At 40.7% G+C, this 22760-nt stretch overlaps 1 protein-coding gene across 3 annotated transcripts in view; it reads right to left on the reverse strand.

Annotated features, from left to right (window-relative positions):
* The window catches only part of Ubr3 (ubiquitin protein ligase E3 component n-recognin 3), a 131630-nt gene extending 109573 nt beyond the window's left edge, over positions 1-22057 (reverse strand). Inside the window, exons 1-3 of one of the 3 annotated variants that reach the window (XM_085834795.1) lie at positions 21476-22057; positions 3803-3942; positions 861-1019 (exon numbers count right to left, since the gene is read on the reverse strand). In XM_085834795.1, the coding sequence (XP_085690921.1) occupies positions 861-1019; positions 3803-3942; positions 21476-22026 (850 nt within the window). In that variant the 5' untranslated portion in view covers positions 22027-22057. The remainder of the gene's footprint in view (positions 1-860; positions 1020-3802; positions 3943-21475) is intronic. The other 2 variants (XM_085834796.1, XM_085834797.1) reach the window with 2 other exon arrangements.
* Between the last annotated feature and the right edge of the window lie 703 nt (positions 22058-22760).

A 22760-nucleotide genomic window follows, 5' to 3' on the forward strand; every position in this document is an offset into this window, starting at 1 on the left:
GTCCTTTATGACCTCCACAGGTGCCATAAATACATGTGATGCACATATATACATATATACATACATGCAAAACACACATATAAATCTAAAATGAAAAAATTTCAAAAATCTTAGGTAGTCTCATACTGGATATTCACTGATTCTCAAAAATCACTCCTATCACTCCTTGGTATTCTGCCCCAAATTTTCAGTTTCCTCCAGCTTCAGTAGACCAATATGATGATTTGTTAACTCAGCAGGACCACCATGATCAATCAGCCTCAGGGCCAATGTGTATAGTCAGGAAGTCTTCCAGAGCAATCATGAGACACATCTCACACTATTCCTTTTCCTACTGTGTACTACCTGCTCTGCTAGTTTCAAACCATTGCCTCATCTTGTCCAATTGTATGTTATTTATGGCAAACTCTAGAACATCTACCTGGAATCTAACCAAATCCATGCCCCTGAAGCTCACAACTCTCTTAGATTTTTACTTTAAATAAATACTTCTTTCTCAGTGAAGTATTAGCATAACCCCACCCCCACCCGACCCTGCAACTCCAGTGGATCAGGTGTTCTGGCCTGTGAGGTAGCTCAGCAGGTAAAAGCACTTGCCAGTGACCAGCACCCAGAGCTGAGCTCCCACAAGTGTCATCACCAAGAACGAAGAGGCCAGACACTGCAACAGAAATCAGTTGAGAGCTCTTTAAGAGGTCCGGGAATTTTGCTGAAGTTCAGTTTTCTCATCTATAAGAAGTTTTCTTAATAATCTCAAGCTTTAGAATCCTATGAAAAATACTAAGTTCTAAAAAGTGTTATTTTTTATTCCAAAGAGTATGAACAGGTAAACTGTAAGTCTGTGCTAACATCTCACTCACCAGCAGTCAGGTCTTTGTAGTTCTGTTGGTTTGTTAACACCTGAGTAAGAACAGACCTCATTGCTCCTCCCATTTTAGTCAGGTCTTCTAAAAAGGAAATCTGAGGCTCCAAAAGCTGAAGGACTTTGTTCAGATCTTTTTCTGATGGTACATCAGCTGCTAAAGAAAGAAAATATACTTATATATACATGTATATTTTATATATATACACACATAAACACATAAATATATAACTAAGGTTAACTTAAAATATTTTGTTCAGAACAATAACATTTTATTCTTTCAAAATTTTAGTAGTTTTGACAATAAACCCTGTCTCAAAAAAAAACAAAAAAACAAAAAAACAAAAAAAAGAAAAAAGAAATGTAGAGATTTAAAAAAAAAAAAAAAAAACCTGTTTGGCCAGCAAGTGAGAAAAATATTAAAGATGAAAGGAAAAGCCTTGTGGTTTTGCCCTTTAAAAAGATGTCCTAGAGCCAGGCAGTGGTGGCGCATGCCTTTAATCCCTGTACTTGGGAGGCAGAAGCAGGCAGATTTCTGAGTTCAAGGCCAGCCTGGTCTTCAGAGTGAGTTTCAGGACAGCCAGAGCTATAACAGAGAAACCCAGTCTGGAAAAAAACCAAAAACCAAAAACCAAAAAAAAAAAAAAAAAAAAAAAAGCAAAAAATTAATTCATGAAATTCTTAGGCAAATGGATGGATCTGGAGGATATCATCCTGAGTGAGGTAACCCAATCACAAAAGAACACACATGATATGCACTCACTGATAAGTGGGTATTAGCCCAGACGCTCAGAATACCCAAAATACAATTTGCAAAACACATGAAACCCAGAAGGAAGACCAAAGTGTTGATACTTCGATCCTTCTTAGAAGGGGTAACAAGGGGGGTGGGTATGGGGGACTTTTGGGATAGCATTGAAAATGTAAACGAGGGCTGGTGAGATGGCTCAGTGGGTAAGAGCACCCGACTGCTCTTCCGAAGGTCCAGAGTTCAAATCCCAGCAACCACATGGTGGCTCACAACCATCCACAGCGAGATCTGGCGCCCTCTTCTGGAGTGTCTGAGGACAGCTACGGTGTACTTATATATAATAAATAAATCTTAAAAAAAAAAAAGAAAATGTAAACGAGGAAAATACCTAATAAAAAAATAAATTAAAAAAAAAAAAAACAATAACAATTGTTAAAAAAAAAAAAAAAGAAGAAGAAGAAGGGGTAACAAAATACCCATGGGAGGAGTTACAGAGACAAAGTTCAGAGCAGAAACTGAAGGAATGACCATCCAGAAACTGCCCCACCTGGGAATCCATCCCATAAACCACCACCAAACCCAGAATCTACGGCAGAACTTGTGGACAGGAGCCTGATATAGCTCTCTCCTGAAAAGCTCTGCCAGTGCCTGACTAATACAGAAGTGGATGCTCATAGTCATCCATTAGACGGAGCACAGGGTCCCCAATGAAGGAGCTAGAGAAAGTACCCAAGGAGCTGATGGGGTTTGCAGCCCCTTAGGAGGAACAACAATATGAACTAACCAGTAACCCCAGAGCTCCTTGGAACTAAACCACAAATCAAAGAAGACATACGGAGGGACTTGTGGCTCTAACTTGTGGCATATGTAGCAGAGGATGGCCTAGTCGATCATCAATGGGAGAAGAGGCTCTTGGTCATGTGAAGGCTCGATGCCCCAGTATAGGGAAATGCCTGAGCCAGGAAGCAAGAGTGGCTGGATTGGGGAGCAGGGGGAGTGGGGAGAGGATAGGGGACTTTCAGATGGGAAACTAGGAAAGGGGATAACATTTGAAATGTAAATAAAGGAAATATCTAATAAAAAAATGCATATAAAAAATAAAAATGAATCCAACATTATGGTTTCAAATTGAATATAAGATTTATAGGTTAAATCATTTAAAACATGTAAAAATAATATAATAGGTAGTACCACAGGATAAAAATGCCACTATCATTAGAAAGACAGAAGAAATTAACAAATGTGTTTCATATTCTACCATCCCTAATTCATAATGTCCCACAATGAACTAAATCAAAATGTGCCTAAATCAAAATCTTAAAAGAATAACTGTAAGTTGAGTGGTTTCCTCTTTTTTAAGTACAAACTTAATACAGGCTTAGCAGTGATACAATAATATGAAAACCAACAGTTTAAGTCTATCATAAGTTGTTATATAAAATATCTGGGGGAGAAAAACAAGAGCAATTTATTATTTAAAAATCTGTTAAATTCAAACATTTCTCAACTACTTAATTTTGCCCAATCATAATATAACTGCAAGTCACTCTTTATTTAGAGGCAAGAAGCAGCAAACTATGCTTCCTACACGGGGTCTATAAAGTCACCTGCATGGTTTACCTACACGGGGTCTATAAAGTCACCTGCATGGTTTACCTACACGGGGTCTATAAAGTCACCTGCATCGTTCATTTTTCTGGACTGCATGGGCATTACTTTACAAATGTTAAGCAAAGGAGCATCCTACCAGCAGAGTGCAGTGCAGAAAGGGCAAAAATTAGAAAAAGATGTAATGTATAAAAACAGCATCAGGAAGCCCATAATTTTATATGCTATCTTTAATATTTTATGCTAAAAACAAGTGGTATCTTGGGCTGGAAAGATGGTTCAGTGGTTAGAAGCAAGCACTGCTCTTACAGAAGATCTGAGTTCAAGTCTCAGCACCTACGTCTGAAGGCTCACAGCTGCCTGTCACTCAAGTTCCAGGGTATCTCATACATCTGGCCTCCCTGGGCACCTACATAGAGACACATACAGACACATACAGACACATACAGACCACATACTCATATACACAGTCAAAATTATAAAATTTTAAGTGATGTCTTCAAAATTTTTCTTTATCATTAATGCTAAAAGTCTGTGATCTGATCATTTAAGAGTATTACAATGAACATATTAAAACATACCTGGTTCAGTATAGCCTTCTCTTAAGTACTGAATAAGACAAAAAATGAATCTTGGAAGAACAAATTCAGACATCATCAGTAAGTCTTTGGGGACACAGGGAATATTTGAACTTGATTTAATCTGATGTCTTCTACAAAACCTGTAATAGGGAAATAAAAAAGAAAACTAAGAAAAAGGGAAGGAAAAACAACAATGTCTAATCAGGCAAGAGTGTATTGCTTCCATTTACAATACTAAAACGGAAAATACAAGCAAATACCAAAGCCAAAAAATATAATCCTTCTTTATGATTTTTAAAGCACGAAGTTAAAAAATATAACTTTAGTAGGCTTTTAAATTAAAAGTGGTACCCAGAGAGACTTTTCCTAAGAAAAGGCCATACTAGCCATGTCCCAATGAGAGCACTAAAAGAAAATCACCATAGGATTGACATGTTTGACTGCAATATATTACTTTCAAGTGTTATTTTATTATTTCTATCCTTTACAAACCTGTAAGTACAACTTGATAGTAATCTAAAGCATTTATATTTTCCATTCCTACCTCAATAAACTAATCAATGATATAAATAATTGAAACTTTATAAAGTTTATATATTTAAGTGAGTGTATATATTCTTGCTACTCTTCACTATCTATTATTTTTAAAAATAGCTGGTACATCTGAACAACAAAGATCAATATTCACAATCCAAATAGTCACATAAGTTACTTTGCTACCAAATAAAAAATTACTAATTAAATACATTAAAATGTCTAAAAATAAACTTAATAGGAAGAGTACAAAAGCTATCTTAGCTAAAAATCATTAAAAATCTGAATACAGCAAAAGTGCACTTTTAAGAGGAAAAATGATTTTATTTCTTAAAACACAAAAATTTTAATTCTTTAAATTTAATTTAACTGGAATCAATCAAAATTAATTCTATCAAGTGGACGAGCTATGCATAAAATAACAACTCAGAAGAAATGATTAATGAGAATAAGCTAATCCATAAAACACAGTATATGGTAATTTAATAACATCAATACACTACAAGTGAGTCCAGGATGAGGGTATGTAAAATCTATGGGTTTAGTATATAATAAACACAACTTGATATGGTAAAACAACTTATAAGATTTGTAGTATTAAGAGTGAGTGGGGGCAGGGGACTACAAGAGTACAGGTGCTCACAGAGGCCAAAGCAGGTCTCTGAATTTGAGGGCAGCCTAGTTCACATAGCCAAGTTCCAGGCCAGCCTGGGAAACACAATGAGTCTCAAAACAAAAGGGGGGAGAGGGCTGGAGGAGAGAGAGAAGAAAAGAAAGGAAAGGGGAGGGGAAGGGAAGGGAGGAAAAAAAAAAAGGAAAAGAACATAAAAACTGATCAGGAAAAGCCGTATTAGGAAGAAATGACCCCACACATTCACTTGTCAATGGTAAAACAGAAGGGGGAAAAAAAACACGTTTACAATTGATACTAGCCAAAGGGCTACCTAAATCTTACTGTGTTTTAGCTGTGTCCTAACCTTTGACTCAGTTCACTTGGCTTACTCCAGCTTAGTTACAGATGCCCTTCTCTAACCTTTCTAATCTTAGTCTATAACCCTTTAACCTCCTACAGAGTGTTTGTTAAAAGGTGTAATTTTTTATTTATGTGTATTCGTATCCCACATTGGGGAGTTGGGGCTGAGGGGGCCTGGTTTCAGGGCCTCTGCAGTTGGAGTAACAGCAGGTTGAACCAGAGCCGTAAGATCTCTGTACTAGGAACCGACATAGGCCCTTCTGGAGGAGCAGCAAGCACTCGGAACCCCTGAGCCCTCTCTCCATCCTCTCCTAACTTCTTCAAACGTTCTGAAATTTTTACTTACTTTCAGGTTTTATAACTACATTAGCTTGAGTTAATTTTAAATTAGAATTAAGATATAAGATAAATATTTTGTGATATTTTCTAAGGAGGACAGTGATCCATGAATACCCACACTGCATGGGGTTTGTTCTATTTTCTTTGGAAGGGGTCTTGTCATGGGGATTTTTAGGCAAGATCTCATGACCTAGAACAGCTTCAGAAGTCCCTAAAGTAGCTGAGGATGCCTTTGAACTCCTAATCTTTCTACCGCCGCCTCCCATTGCTGGTATTACAGGTGCACACCACCATATATGCCCCCCAGAAACTCAGATACTGCACACAGGCATTTTACAAATTCTCTCCTTTGTATATAAAGTAGATGATGGGCTGGAGAAATGGCTCAGCGGAGAGCACCGACTGTTCTTCTGAAGGTCCTGAGTTCAAATCCCAGCAACCACATGGTGGCTCACAACCATCCGTAACGAGATCTGACTCCCTCTTCTGGTATGTCTGAAGACAGCTACAGTGTACTTATATATAATAAATAAATCTTAAAAATAAATAAATAAAATAAAGTGGGTGACAACAACAACAAAAAAAAAAAAAACCCGGGGCTGGTGAGATGGCTCAGTGGGTAAGAGCACCCGACTGCTCTCCCGAAGGTCCAGAGTTCAATTCCCAGCAACCACATGGTGGCTCACAACCATCTGTAACGAGATCTGGCGCCCTCTTCTGGAGTGTCTGAAGACAGCTACAGTGTACTTACAGATAATAAATAAATCTTTAAAAAAAAAAAAAACACCCACAAGACTTACTAACCCAAGAATTCATAACTTACACTAAAGTCCCAACTCACTATTCATTCAAATTTGAGGTATAGTTCAGAAAACATGCTCAGTATATGTAGGACTCTGGTTAGATTCCCAGCACCAAAGTAAGGAAGGAAGAAATCCATAAACACACATATATCTAAACGCATATACACCTTTAACACAAGCAATCCACCACTTCCTATTTTCTCAATAAGAAAAAAGGAGTAAGACAATTTGCAGTGTTACAGTCTCAGTTTGTAGAAATTTAACTCTTTCACTTTATGGTAAATTAGAGAATGAGCGACTGAGTAGTTATTAAAAATAAAATTATGACAATATAATAATAGTTTCAGAAATAGAGATCCTCTCTTACAGCTTTTCCTACTGTTCACAAAATATTTATCAGTGTGTATTCACAAAATCTTATAACTACAATTCTTTTTATTTTTATGATTTATTTATTTATTTTATGTATGTTAGTACACTGTATCTCTTCAGAGACTCCAGAAGAGGGCATTGGATCTCATTACAGATGTTTGTTTTGTGGTTGATGGGAATTGAACTCAAAACCTCTGGAAAAACAATCAGTGCTCTTAACCACCGACCCATCTCTCTACCATCACTACAATTCCTAACAATGTCTTTTTTTTTCCCCTTCATCCTTCCTATACACTATACTCATACATAAATGTTTGCAAATTTCAAAAAAAAATCAAGTCCTTTTGTAAAAGGAATGGGGATGTCTGTATAAGAAATTGCACAGCTTGAAACTCTGACCAAAATATTGTTTATAGCTTAGAGCAAACCCTAATTGATAATAGATAAGTCATTGCTAGACAAAAGAGAAAAGTCCACACAAATCAGGTGCCACCCACCTAACTTCCCCCACAAACCTGGCAACCCTGCTTCGTGCCCTGGGGCTCATTACTGCGGTTCCTAACAGCGTCATTTTCCCAATCATTCCTAAGTAACTCCTTCCTCTCAACTTTCAGCATGAAATTTAAATGATTAAGTGATTGTCACATTTAGACTAGTATACGATAAAGAAAATGTCAGCTGGTGAGATGGCTCAGGGGTTAAGAGCACTGACTGCTCTTCTGGAGGTCCTGAGTTCAAATCCTGAAACCACATAGTGGCTCACAACCATCTGCAATGAGATCTGATGCTCTCTTCTGGTGTGTCTGAAGACAGCTACAGTGTACTCATATATAATAATAAATAAAATCTTTTTTAAAAATGTCATAGTAAAACCAAGAACATATTATTTATATCCATTCTTTCATTTTTCTTAGATTTGAATAAGATTTTAATAGATAATCATGTTTCTTAACAATTTTACTTGTTTAGGAAAGGAAAGGAAATTTTAAATTCAAAAATACCCGCAGCTATAGTTCAGAATTCAATCATTGTTTCCCTTAAAGAGATAATGTTTTCTGCCTTAAAGTCCATAATACAGTCTGTTATAAACATTCAGTGTTGCTTTTATAAAGTAAAAGAAAGCATGAGGCCTGGAGAGATGGCTCAGCGGTTAAAAGCACTGACTGCTCTTCTGAAGGTCCAGAGTTCAAATCCCAGCAACCACATGGTGGCTCACAACCATCTGCAATGAGATCTGACGCCCTCGTCTGGTGTATCTGAAGACAGCTACAGTATACTTACATGTAACAATAAATAAATCAGCTGGGCATGGTGGCACATGGCTTTGATCCCATCACTCGGGAGGCAGAGGCAGGAGGATTTCTGAGTTCGAGGCCAGCCTGGTCTACAAAGTGAGTTCCAGGACAGCCAGGGCTACACAGAGAAACCCTGTCTCCAAAAACCAAAAAAATAAATAAATAAATAAATAAATAAAAGATAACCCAGCATCAGAAGGCAAAAGCAGGAGGATTTTTGTGACTTCCAGGCCAGCCAGGATTACAAAGTACCCTGTCTTTAATTAGTTTATTATAATTATATATTTTTTAAAAAGAAGAAACTAAACATGATAATTTCCAGGAAAATCTATACATGAAATCTGTACATAAACCTATGAACATGTACCAAGTTTGGGTCCTTTCTAAAAGGTAATAATTCTCTCCCCAAAATAGAACAGAGCAACACATTTCAGAGAACATGAAGACAACAGAAAATTCCTTAGGTGACCGGCCATGCAGTTGGGGATATAACCAAGTGGTGGGAGTCTTGGCATTAAGACCTTAAGTTCAATGGAGAGAAGAGAGAAGGGGAGGGAGATGAACTTAACACTCAAGACTGTACTAATTAAATATGTACATAAATAAAGGAATTTAGTGTATCATTAAAAGTATATTTGTTTTCCAGGATTTTCTTCAATATATTTTAATCAAAACACCACTTAACTACAGGAGGTAGTACATACCTTTAATCCCAGCAGTTGGGAGGCAGAAACAGGTGGCTCTCTGTGCGTTCAAGGCCAGCCTGGTCTATAGATGAGTTCCAGAACCTCCTAAACTACAAAAAGAAACCTTGTCTTGAAAAGAAAACAAAAAACAACAAACAAACAAACAAAAAAAAAAAAACCCTACCACTTAACTGTGATGGAAACAAAGAAGCCACTCTGATGACAATACGACTTACTCCAAAACAAACCTTACTAATAAAAAACAATGATACAAGACACTTGGGATATTAACTTCTGCCCTAGATATATCAGACACCAAATTAACTCTTTCAATCAACAACCAAAATCTAACTAAAGTACAAGTGCTATTTTTCAACAATCTGGACCAAGCAACAGGTAGGAACCAGACTGAGTCCTACCAAAGCCAACTTACTTCCTTAGGAGATTGTCCCAGACCCAACACAAACAAGAACCAAAATGTCCTAGGCAAATTTCCTGAGTTGGGAAGACAGAACTTGTTCTAGGAAGATGAATGCAGCTATAATCTGAACTATATCAAAGAGAAATAAACTCAGAGAAATTATCCCCTAAATGCAGAGAGAATGTTCCTGGGTCCTTAAGTACTAGTCAACACATAAATGTAAGAAAATTACCCAACACCAGAGATAAACACTTCTGAAAGCATAGTACTCACTTACATGTTAGATCAAGAATGGTATAAATGTTCCCATAGTCACACTGGAAATTACAAAATCCAAGCAAGAAGCCAGATGTGGTGGAACAGACCTTTAATCCCAGCACTCTTGAGACAGAGGTAGATGGATCTTTTTTTTGAGTTTGAGGCCAGCCTGGTCAACAAGTGAATTCCAGAACAGCCAGAGAGCTCCACAATTGAGACCCTGTCTAAAAGTAAAAATAAATAAATACATGGATGGATGGATGGATGGATGGATGGCTAGCGATAGATAGATAGATAGATAGATAGATAGATAGATAGATAGATAGATAGATAGAGGTTAAAGAGAGACAGAGGGAGAGGGAGAATACATAGATAGGAGATAGCAAAAAGATAGATGTTAGGGACAAACAGAAATAGGTGACAAATGGACAGACAGACAGACAGATGACAGATAGATAGACAGACAGACAGAAGGCAAGAAGTAATTTTTAAGGCTCCAGAGATTGAAACTTGCAACTGCTAGGCAACCATTTCCTACTTAACTACATCCTCAGCCAAAAGTACATTAATTCATGAGCCTTTTAGTCAACAACTCAAAAGAACCTTTCCTCAGAAGATGAAAATTAACCCCAAACTAAGCACTTCATCAGACCCAAGAGGTCTTTTATGATTTGTTTCTTAACATTTTCAAACTATTTACACAAAATAACTGTATGCTAAAAAAAAAAAAAAATTTAAATACACAAAAGAATAATATATGAACAATATTTAGGGCAGCCAACAAAGTACAACTCACAATGTCAGGCATCAAATGTACAGAACACAGAAAAGGAAGGAACCAAAACTTATGAGAATCATCAATTACAACTGACTCAGAAACACATGTGAGAATTAAGCAAAGGATGCTAAATGACCAAAGAAAAAGTAGACAAGTGAGGAAAATGGCCCCAGCAGATAAAGTCCTTGCTAAGCAAGCATGGGGTCCTGAACATGGATCCCAGTTCACATAAAAAGCAAGAAAAGGTAGCACCCATTTGTTTTTGTTTTGTTTTGTTTGTTTATTTGTTTGTTGTGTTTTGGGGTTGGTTGGTTGATTTGGTTTGGGTTGGGTTGGGTTGGGTTGTTTTGTTTTGTTTTGTTTTAATTTTGGTTTTTTCAAGATAGGGTTTCTCTGTGTAGCCCTGGCTGTCCTGGAACTCACTCTGTAGACCAGGCTGGCCTCGAACTCAGAAATCCGCCTGCCTCTGCCTCCCAAATGCTGGGATTAAAGGCGTGCGCCACCACCACCAGGCATGACGAGCAATTTTTTTTAAAAGGCACCCAACATCTACCTCTGGCCTCAATACCTACCTGCATGCTTGTACAGCTCCACACCTGTGAGTGTGTGCCCATAACACACACACACACACATAGATTAGAAGGGGGTTCAACCACAGTTACAAGAGGATAAATCCAGACATTCAATTACAAAATATCCACAAATCCTGTCTGGTCTGATATATCTAACACCAATTATTCCACCAAAGTTTCTGGCTTCAATCAATCAGGCCTTGTTTTCCTTTCTCCCAGGACATTTAATCCCTTTACTTCTGGCCAGTCAGGGAGACATTTTTAGCATTCTTCTTATCTCCTTGTCAAATGATCTACACTAAAGCTCTTTCTTTTTGCAAACACCTATGATAGTATTGACACTGAGCATCAAACCCTTGCTTCATACCACAGTAAAAATTATAGCACATAAACTAAGCAAAGGAAATACAGTTAACAACAACAAAAAAAAAGCAAGTGGGGTTTGGGGGAGGACTCATGGAATCCCAGCACTTGGTAGTTTGTGGCAGAAGGGCTATCACTTCAGGCCAGCCTAGGCTATATAAAGTTCCAGGCCAGCCTGGGCTACAGAATGAGTTTTCAACATCATCATCACCACAACATCATCATCATCCAAAGGAGCAGGAGAGGGCAAAGCAACCAAGAACAAACATGACAGCCTGAGAACAAGGAAACAGACTTAAACACGTCTAACCTCCAAATGTTCTTAGATACATGTAAGACACAGGCAGGTTTCACTGTCAGAGTTTTATAGTGAGTAAAAAAGCAAGACACAACGAAAGCAATTTCTTCTTTTTTTTCATATGTGTATGGGGGGTGGGGTGCACTGTGCCACGAATGGAAGTCAGAGGACAACTTTCAGCTCTCAGGAGTTGTTTTTCTCCTTGTACTATGTGGGATTAAATTCTGGTCTTCAGGCTTCCAGGCTTGGATACTTGGTCAGTAATTAATGGAACAAATAGACAGAAAAGTATTAAAAATGAAAGAGTTCCATATGTAACTGGATAACATAGTGCTTCAAAGATTTCATTGACCCCTGGGTACAAAAAGTCTTCTAAAAATTTGGAAGACCTGGACACCACTACAAACAACAGCTACAAAACACCAAACCCTTTCCAAAGGAACAAGAAACAGGGCTGACAGAAGTATAGTCTTAAAAAACAAAAAAGGCCTGGAGAGATGGCTCAGTGGGAAAGAGCACTGACTGCTCTTCTGAAGGTCCTGAGTTCAAATCCCAGCAACCACATGGTGGCTCACAACCACCCGTAATGAGATCTGACACCCTCTTCTGGTGCATCTGAAGACAGCTACAGTGTACTTATGTATAATAATAATAATAAATAAATCTTTAGAGAGAGAGAGAGAGAGAGAGAGAATAATCGGAAATACAATTGCTTTAAAAAAAAAAAAAAAAGGGCTGGTGAGATGGCTCAGTGGGTAAGTGCACCCGACTGCTCTTCCAGACTGCTCCTCCAAAGGTCCAGAGTTCAAATCCCAGCAACCACATGGTGGGTCACAACCATCCGTAACGAGATCTGACTCCCTCTTCTGGAGTGTCTGAAGACAGCTACAGTGTACTTACATATAATCAATAAATCTTTTAAAAAAAAAAAAAAAAAAAAACAACGCTGGGCGACAGTGGTGTAGGTGGTGGAGCAACAGCTTTTCATAGGCAGGCAGACCTCTGAGTTCAAGACCAGCCTGGGCCACAGAGCTGGCCCATTACACATTATGTAATGGTCAATGTGTAACTCCTCTGAGGAGTTCCAGGACAGCCAGGCTACACAGAGAAACCCTCTCTCAAAGGGGGGAAAAAAACAACTTATTAGCAAAGCACCGCATGGAGCCACAGGCTGAGGAAGAGGCGGCTCAGTAGTGATGTGTCTGCTGTGCAAGCACCAGGACCTGAGAACTCACATAAAGAACTAAGCATAGTGGTGAATGCCTGTAACTCCAGCAGGGGAGGGTGAGACGACAGATCTCTGAAGCATACTGGCCAGAGGTCAGACAACAATTGGTTCTCTCCGTCCATTATGTTGAATCTGTGTGATGGTTTGTTTATGCTCAGTCCAGGGAGTAGCATGATTAGAAGGTATGGGCCTGTTGGAGTAGGTGTGTCACTGTGGGTATGCGCTACAAGACCCTCATCCTAGCTGCCTGGAAGCCAATATTCTGCTAGCAGCCTTCAGAAGATGTAGAACTCTCAGCTCCACCTGCACCATGCCTGCCTAAATGTTGCCATTCACCTGCCTTGATGATACTTGACTGAATCTCTGAACCTGTAAGCCAACCCCAATTAAATGTTGTCCTTTATAAGAGTTGCCTTGGTCATGGTGTCTGTTCACAGCAGTAAAACCCTAACCAAAACAACCTGGAACTTTGTGTTTAGGCTAGACTTTCTGGCTACATAGCCCCTAGTCTGCCTGTCTCCCCTCTGCTATTGCTGGGGTTAAATGGGAGCTACTGTCTTGCTTTTTATGTGAGCTTTAGGTTCAGTGAGACCCTCTCTCAAAAAAACAAAAATAGAGAGGAACAGCAAGATGGGTCAGCAAGTAAAGGTGGCTGTGGTCCTTCCTGACTACCTGAGTTTAAACCCTGAGTCCCACATGGTAGAAGGGGAAAACCAACTCCCACAAGTTGTTTGCTGACCTACACACACATACAAGCAAATTTTAATAAGAAGATTGTAGAGAGTAATCAAAGCACCTATGTCAACCTCTAACTTCATTATGCAAGAAACACACACATGCCTGTGCATATGCAGCCCTACACATGTGCAAATACCCACTGAAAAGTACATATAACACACAAACAAACAAAAGCCAGAAAAGGGGCTGGAGAGATGGCTCAGCAGTTAAGAGCACTGACTGCCCTTCCAGAGGTTCTGAGTTCAATTCCCAGCAACCAGGCTCTCTTCTGGGTGTCTGAGAAGACAGTGACTCTGGTGTGTCTGAAGACAGTGACTCTGGTATGTTTGAAGACAGTGATGGTGTACTTATACATAAAATGAATAAATAAATCTTTTTAAAAAAGAAATTCAAGTTAGTAGTCAATCAAACTTGTGGTCATGGTAATTACTAGTTTAATTACAGAAATAAGCTTTATTAAGCTTCCTGTAAATATTTTCAAAGTTGAACAGATAATGGATAACAGCATTTGCCTACTCAGATGTACTATAGATAGACAGATGATCTTCAAAGTCCTCAGTATATGGCATTTAAAATTTTTTTTTTTTTTTTTTTTTTTTTTTTTTGGTTTTTCGAGACAGGGTTTCTCTGTATAGCCCTGGCTGTCCTAGAACTCACTTTGTAGACCAGACTAGCCTCGAACTCAGAAATCTGCCTGCCTCTGCCTCCTGAGTGCTGGGATTAAAGGTGTGTGCCACCACGCCCAGCTAAAAATGTTTTATCAGTATAAGGCTTTTCATGACAGTGAGACAGGTCTGCTCCTGGCAGCACCCCCATTCTACTTCAAAGATGATGATGAACATAGAAGAACCACCTTATGGAGTTTGCTACAGATGTGGCAAACTAGCCACTGGACAAGAAACTGCCCTTGCTTCAACTGCTGACAATATGCTATCCAAAATGAACAAACAGGACACAGGGAAGTTGACTGCTGAGCTTTGCCAAGACAAGGTAGGCAGTCCTTCATAATTCCTGCTTTATTAAAAAAAAGTCTATCAAGTATTCTGGGCCAGAAAGCTGAAGATGATGCTCCAAGGACACAGAGGAGCCATGGGAGACTGTGCAGGCAGCCAGCAGCCTCTGTCGTGTCTGTAGTGTTAGAAGCTGCTTGCTCTGCACTTCCTGTTTACTCAGGTAAGATTTATCCTTCTCATATCTCAAACGAAGTTAAAGACTAGATAGTTACAGTCTCACAATTAAGCTTAAGTTATTTAAGATTCAAGATATCGGGGCTGGTGAGATGGCTCAGTGGGTAAGAGCACCCGACTGCTCTTCCGAAGGTCCAGAGTTCAAATCCCAGCAACCACATGGTGGCTCACAACCATCCGCAACGAGATCTGGCACCCTCTTCTGGGGTGTCTGAAGACAGCTACAGTGTACTTACATATAATAAATAAATAAATCTTTAAAAAAAAAAAAAAAAAAGATTCAAGATATCTATTTAAAGTCTAAGAAGATATTTACAGGTTAATAAAGTCAAGTTATGATAGAAAATGAATTAGATACAGAACTTTGGACTCATCGAGATAAGATAGAAAATACTTTCTCCAAGGTTACTAAATATATACATCGACTGGACATTGTGAATGTAATTCTTACCTGATGGTTTTCATAACTATTCTTATTGTATATGTTTATTGATGTTAGAAAAAAAGAGTCTTTTATTGAACTAAAGAGGGAAATGTAGGGATAATGTTTATATGCACAGTGTGAAGCTCCTGATTGACCTATAGCAAAGACAGGAAGTAGGAGGTGGAGCAGTCGGCAGACAGGGAGGAGCTCTCGGATAAAATAGGCACTTAAGATTTGCCATCCAAGCCGGGCAGTGGTGGTGCATGCCTTCAATCCCAGCACTTGGGAGGCAGAGGCAGGGAGATTTCTGAGTCCAAGGACAGCCAGAGCTATATAGAGAAACCCTGTCTCAAAAAGAAAAAAAGAAAAAGATTTGCCATCCAGACTCGGAGAAAGTCGGGCATATAAAACTGAGGAGAGACAACCAGCCATGTAGCAGAACATAGATGGGATAATTGAGTTACAAGCTAGTTGGGGAACAAGCCTAGAATAAGGTCTAGGCATTTGTTAATAAAATGCAAGCCTCCATCCAAGTGGATATTAAGGAACTGGGGCACTGGAAAAGCAAGAAGTTACAGAAACAAAACAAAACAAAGCAAAACAAAAAGGAAGAAAGAAAGAAAGAAAGGAAGAAAGAAAGAAAGAAAGAAAGAAAGAAAGAAAGAAAGAAAGAAAATAGGAAATAGATACCAATGAATTTCAGGGGGCAGGAAAACAGAAGAAAAAAAAAAGAAACAACAAACCAAAAGCAGATCTGTCCTTAGTGGCAGGGAGGCACCACAGCTCTATGCAGCCCACAGCAGCCTGAGCTCTTTTCAGAGAACTCGCTACTCAGACACATCCAGAATTGTTGTTGGCTTTGACACAGAAACTAATTGCAGAGGCAAAAAAATCTAGCCCAGTCTACACAGTAAGTTCAGGATAGCCAGGTGTACAATGTAACCCTGTTTTTAAAAAATAAAATAATAATAATAATTCTAATACTTTCTACCAATAACCATATTGTATAACACAATTATCTAATTTACTTAAATGTCAGTATGTGTAAACAGGATACAAATGGGAGAGTAAAACCATCTTTATTATCAAATTTGTATTGCGATGTCATTACTTGAAGTATAAGCTAAGAATAAATAGAAACTGTCAGGCCATAAAGTCACAGACTGCACCACAGCTTCACATACGTGCTGTACACATGTTGCCTTATGGATGTGTTCCATTCATTGTGGATTAAAACTCACACTGAGCTTCTTCAAGGACAGGAATGTAAAAAGTGCAGTAAGAATAACGGAGAGGAGCCCCCAGCACAAGGGGAAAGCAGACAGATTGGCATGGAGGTAGATATCATACTGAGACAGCTAAGACAAGGAAGGGCATATAGAATAAGGCATGATGTGACAAAGGCCCTAGACTCTGATGGTAACAGACAATGGGAAGGACCAAGTGACACAAAACAAAAGAACAAACCTTGGTACCAAAGAAAGCAGCAAAAGGAACGAGGAAAGAATACTATGCAATTTTAATTTCTCTGATTTTCCGATTTTCCCAAGGCATTGGACAGCAAAGACCAAAGCCACAAAGTCATAAAAAAGAATAATACCTAATGGCACTAATAAAATAGTGACAAACTAATTCTGTGCCTCAATATAGGGGTTCCCTACAGCATCATCCAAAAGAAGGTAGGCTGGATGTCCAGGCTAGGGCATGCACCACTATTACCTTCAACAGGTTAACTCAGAAAAGGAGAAGCCCTGGCCGAGCTGGTAGAAGTTCCTGGGACCAATGGTAATAACATGATGACATCTACCATCAATGGAAAGGCAACATCTCAGGTACAAAATCCACAGCTTGCTGGAAAAGCCACACTGCCAAGCTAGAAAGGGGAAAAGGCTATACAGAACCCATGAATAGATTGCTACCACTGCTGAGTTTTCTGTGTGAAATTAAAAATACCTATGAAAATCAAAGATTAAAATTTTATACATTATGTGGGCCAGGATGGAAAGAAAGCAATGCATACACTGAGAAGGCTGGAAATTAATTTCTTTGAAATAAACTACATAGCAATATTGACTACAATAGTATTTATAACAGCCCCCCCCCCAAAAAAAAAAATGCAGTGGAATACGAAGTAACTTTCTTAAAAACGTGAGAGAGTGATGATGCCTATCTTTAATCCCAGCACTCAGGCAGCAGAGGCAGGTGAGTTCAAGGCTAGTTGTGCTTCAGAGCACTGACTGCTCTTCCAGTGGACCCAGGTCAACTCCCAGCCCATCTGGTGATCCAAAACCATCTATAACTCTGTTCCAGGGAATCCAAGGCCCTCTTCTAGCATCAGGCATGCAAATGGTCCTCAGACATGTATTCAAGCAAAAAACTCAAATACATAAAATAGAAAAAAGAAAAGGTTTTAAAAGAAAGAAAATGGACTATGTTCTAATATGAGACACTGTCCAATGCATGCTGAAGAAAATACTGAAGAGGCAGAGTGTTAAGCAGATATTCACTTAAGCACTGCACAAAGCAAACTACCTAAATATTCCAACAAAATAGCTAGACATACAGTTCTTGCTAACATCTTCTAAGTACACAATTACAGTCAAATGAAAATGAGATAGCCGGGCGTGGTGGCGTACCCCTTTAGTCCCAGCACTCGAGAGGCAGAGGCAGGTGGATTTCTGAGTTCGAGGCCAGCCTGGTCTACAAAGTGAGTTCTAGGATAGCCAGGGCTACACAGAGAAATCCTATCTCGAAAAACCAAAAAGAAAATGTCTTCCTTTATTAAGTACACAGACACAAGGATAAAGCATAGCTCTGGGATAGAGCATATTCCTAGTAACAAATAAGGCCTAGGGTTCAATCCTCAGCACTACAGTTGATCAACACAGCAGTAAGAATACAGGGAAACGCAATCTTTCGGAGACTGCAGAACAGGTGGGAGAGATGCACTTTATGCTAATGAAAGAAAGAGAAACTTCAAAATACACACATTCTCAGCTTTCAGCAAACTTTAGGGCTGTTTCCAGGGTAACACAGGTCTGCCCACCTGGAACACAGTTATAATTTGTTGATTTCTAGTTCTAAAATAGTTCTAGAAGCAGCATCTTAGTCGATAACCCTGACCATCACTATCTATCCCTCTAAAAGCAGGAGAATAGGTATTCAAATTTCACCAAAGCCACTAAGTTGTAAAAATTTCAGAATAATCATACGGGTCCAATTCGGTCAACTGTTCAGTCTCGTCCATGAAACTGGACATGGCAACTCCTGGAACACACAGGTAAGAGTTCTGTTTCTCCAAGACACAGATTTACAATTAAATCAATAAATAGATAACTGCTACCATGGTAAAAATAAATTCCCTGAAATCTCAATAAAAATACCTGGACCTATCTACAGTATGGATGCCCTAAATCTGTGTTTGTATTTTTTTTTTTATTATTCATTATATGTAAGTACACTGTAGCTCCTCAGACACTCCAGAAGAGGGAGTCAGATTTGTTACAGATGGTTGTGAGCCGCCATATGGTTGCTGGGATTTGAACTCAGGACCTTCGGAAGAGCAGTCGGTGCTCTTACTGGCTGAGCCATCTCACCAGCCCCGTGTTTGTATTCTTAATAAATAAATAAATAACAAACAAACAAACAAACGTATTAGAAGCTGGGCATAATGACTCACAACTGTAATCCCAGCATTTGGAGGAATGAGGCAGGAAGAAGTCTGTGAATTCACAGCCAGCTGGAGTTAGACATTAAGACCCTATCTCAAACAAGAAGAGGAGGTGGAGGAGGTCCCCAACATGGTGGCTCACACCTATAATTACAACACTTGAAAATCAGAAGCAAGAGGGTCACTGAAAGTTCAAAGCCAGCATGGTCTATACAGCAACTTCCAGGAACCTATCTCAAACAGAAGAAAAACCTGACTAACATTATTTCCACTTCCACAATGAAGCATCATAATTTTAAAATGACAGATTTGCACTTCATCCAGAAAAATTGATAATTACCACTTTGATCCAAATTCCAGAAGACCCAACATTATTTCATTCTTAGTTCCCCTGAATGCTAACCTAGAACAAGAAGTAAAAATGTCTTTGTATCTGTAAGAGACTGCTCTAAGTCATCCGTGACTTGACATCCCTCTTTTTAAAAGGAGTTTGACAGGCCAGCAGGATGGCTCAGCATCACACAATCTCAACTACCTAAATTTGGTCTCCAGAGCCCTCATAATAGTGTAAAGAGAAAGCTGACTCCACAAACTTGTCTCCTGACCTACACACACACAAAATACATATACATAAAATAAAAATTTATTTTTCAATTGGAGGTTTTAAAATGGGATTAAAATCAAAAGGGCAAAACAGTACTGAGCAGAAAAACCAATACAAATAGTATTGATTCCATAGGATTGAAGGTGTAACGAAGTGGGAGACCACATTCTTGGTCTGCCTAACACCCCAGGTAAATGCCCCAAAACAAATTAAAGAATGCAGTTTAACAAGGGCAGTAGGGGAAGTGGCTGAAAGGTCAGCATACAGTCAGCAAGCCTAGCTTACTTACCATACCTAACTTACTGCGTGATCTTTACCAAGTTTTAAAAATCTGTGCCCTGTTTTCCTTTCCAATGTGAATAACAACAGTATCTCAAAATTGTTAAAGATTATATGAGTTAAATTATGTAAAGCAGTTAAAATTTGACCACTTCCACCAAACAGAAAAAATTCTAAAGTTTTAATAACACTGTTAAAGAAGCTACTGGCGCCAGGCAGTGGTGGCGCACGCCTTTAATCTTAGCGCTTGGGAGGCAGAGGCAGGTGAATTTTTGAGTTTGAGGCCAGCCTAGTCTACAGAGTGAGTTCCAAGACAGCCAGGGCTACACAGAGAAATCCTGTCTCGAAAAACCAAAAAATAAAAATTAAAAAAGTTATTGGCAAACAGGCCATTCCATACAGTAGTTATTACAAGACTTAGGAAGAACAATTTTTAAGTCCCACTTTTGTAAATTTACCCCAGTGATATTCTTCTACAGGTGAGAGAAGACTGGTACACCTAGGTTTTTATTTTATACTAGGCCTCTCCTTGCCCATAAAATGACATTATTAAATCAAGGGCAGCAAACTCACCAAACATTGTATAGTTGTCTTTACACTACAGAATCAAGAACCCACATAGAGGGAAGATGTACAACCATGTCACCTTTTGCATGAGAGGAGACAGCAGGATGAGGAAACATTTATTGTTGCTTGCTTTGGACTGAGAGAAACTAAAAGCAATGAGAAGGAACTGGCAGATGAGAGACCAGAAAGGAGGAAATGTTTCACTATAGGTTATTTTGGCTTTTATATTCAATAATATATAAATATTAAAATGCTAAAAGTAAAGCTAAAAAAAAAAAAATCCAGCTCTATTTGCTAGCCCTGATTATTACTTTTTGCAGGGTCTTGCTAACTCCTGAATCCTTTTTCTTAGTCCGTCTGCTCAGAAACCTCTTCTCCAGCCTCCAACTCCTATGTAAGGTATGTAGTGTGTGGATTAAGGCATAGGTGCCATGGCACACCAGGTGCACTGCATGCATCAATGCGTTTGTCAAAGATGCATGTGTCGAGTGTCTCCTTTTAGGCGGATGTTCTCCCATTAATAAATAAGGCGCCCTTAACTAGATAAAACCCAGCAGCACTTGATTCCTAATTCGCTCTGTGATTTCCTCCTCCTTCTGGTGTAAGGCGTATTCTATATCTGATGGCTCAGAGGCCCAGTTCTCGGTCACTTCAGCATATCACATACTCCACTGACAGCTCAACAGTCCCTTTTTATGCAAGCCCCTCCCCTTCCCTCCTCCCGCAACCCCATTAGCTCCAGAGCTCTGTCCCTCACTCCGACAGGCACACAGACACTGTGCAGACGCCTTTTTCCCCCACAAGGGTCCTAACCTGCAGTTGTAAGACCCTCCCCCTGGCCCTCGGCCTCCTGTGACCCAACTGACCCAATTCAGATCCCAAATCACTCCCTCCCAGTCATTCTAAATCACTTCTAAGGCTCTTCCGCAGAACCAGGCAGGCAGCTGTACACCCTTTCGCAACAAGTACACAACTGACAGCTCCGCTCCCCGTCCCTGCCCTCTCGCCCCACACACTGAATGAACCCTTCTCCCGCAGCACTCGCCCACCCTGACCTCCTCGAAATTTCTCAGCCTGGTTCCCCGCACATGCTCTCCTCTCTTCCCCACCCCCTTCCCACCAGTGACAGCTCAGTCACCTCCAACCCCTTGCGCGCTCCCCCAAGCTTCCCCTGGCAGATGCGGGTCGGCTCCCAGGGATCTCCCCCTAGGGCTCCCCGACCCGACCCCCGCAAAATCACACGGCCCGGCTCGCCTCGCCTCGCCTCGCCGGGGCTCCACTCACCCGCTCTCCCGCATTACGTTGCTGTCCCCGCAGTCGCAGGCGCCCCCGGCCTGGCTGCGGAACATGTTGAAGTCGTGTCCAGTGTGATCGCCCTGGTGGAAGCACTCGGCGCACAGCGACATACAGGGGGAGATGCCGCACGTCCGGCAGCGGTAGGCCACGAAGTTGGCCGTCCAGACCAGGCCGCAGAGCGCCGCGGGGTCGTAGGCCCGCACGGCCGCGCAGAACTCCTCGTAGCCGCCGCCGCCGGCCAGAAGGCACTTACACCACTCCAGGGCATCCTCCTCCGCCTCGCCCGGGCCGCCGCCGCCGCCGCCGCCGCCCGCCGCCTCCTCGCCTCCCGCAAGCCCAGCCAGCGGCCGCTCGGCGTTCAGCACCCGCTCCAGCAGCGCCTGCAGCTCCTCGGCGCCCGCACGGTTATCCGGCCGGCTGAGAGCGGCCTTCAGGTGAGCGGCGGTGGCCGCCTTGTCTAAAGCCGGCCCCTGCGCCGGCACCTCCGGCTGGGGCGGCTGCGGGCCCCCGACGGCCGCCGCGGCCGCCGCCGCCGCCATGATGAGAGCTCAGAATTTGCAGAGTCCGGGCCCCCGGCTCCTCCCGGGAGGGTGGGGGAATTGACTGCTGCGATGGCTCGGCCCGCCCAACTCTCGCGATACCCGGCGCTGCAGAGCACTTCTGCACGGTCCCCGCCCCTGGCCACGCCCTCCGGACAAGCCCCGCCCATCGCCGGGCTCCCCACCCCCACCCCCCACCCCCACCCCAACACCACCCACCAGGCTGGGGCTCTGCTCCTATGGTCTCTCTAACCTGTTGGCTCCCAACTTTCAAAACTATTACTTACTCCAGAACTCGGCGCAAAGACAATCTTTAATAAAAGTGGTTTCTCTGTAATCGGGATGTAATATATGAGAGAAGAATAAATAAAAAGAAAAAAGATAAGTGAGGTTTTTTTTTCTTTATTTGCCTGGAACATAGGAATTAAACACAACATCTACCAGATGTATTTTAGGCATCCATATCTGGCCTTCAGATGTTGATTGCTGTTATCAGAGACTTAATTACTACTGAATACCTGCTGTTATTGAAGCTGCCTCCTAAATACTTCCCCGAATCTCCTAAAATAAAATTTTTTAAAGGTAAGATTATTATTTTTTTTTTCCTCTTGATTTGCTTGGTTTGGTTGGTTTGGTTTGGTTTTTATTTTTTGAGACAAGGTTTCTTTGTGGAACTCGCTCTGTAGACAGAGATTTGCCTGTCTCTGCCTCCTGAGTGCTGAGAATTAAGGGGT

Source organism: Mus caroli, unplaced genomic scaffold (genome assembly GCF_978045245.1).
Source record: "Mus caroli unplaced genomic scaffold, Mus_caroli_1 scaffold_2, whole genome shotgun sequence".
Classification (NCBI taxonomy): Eukaryota; Metazoa; Chordata; class Mammalia; order Rodentia; family Muridae; genus Mus; species Mus caroli.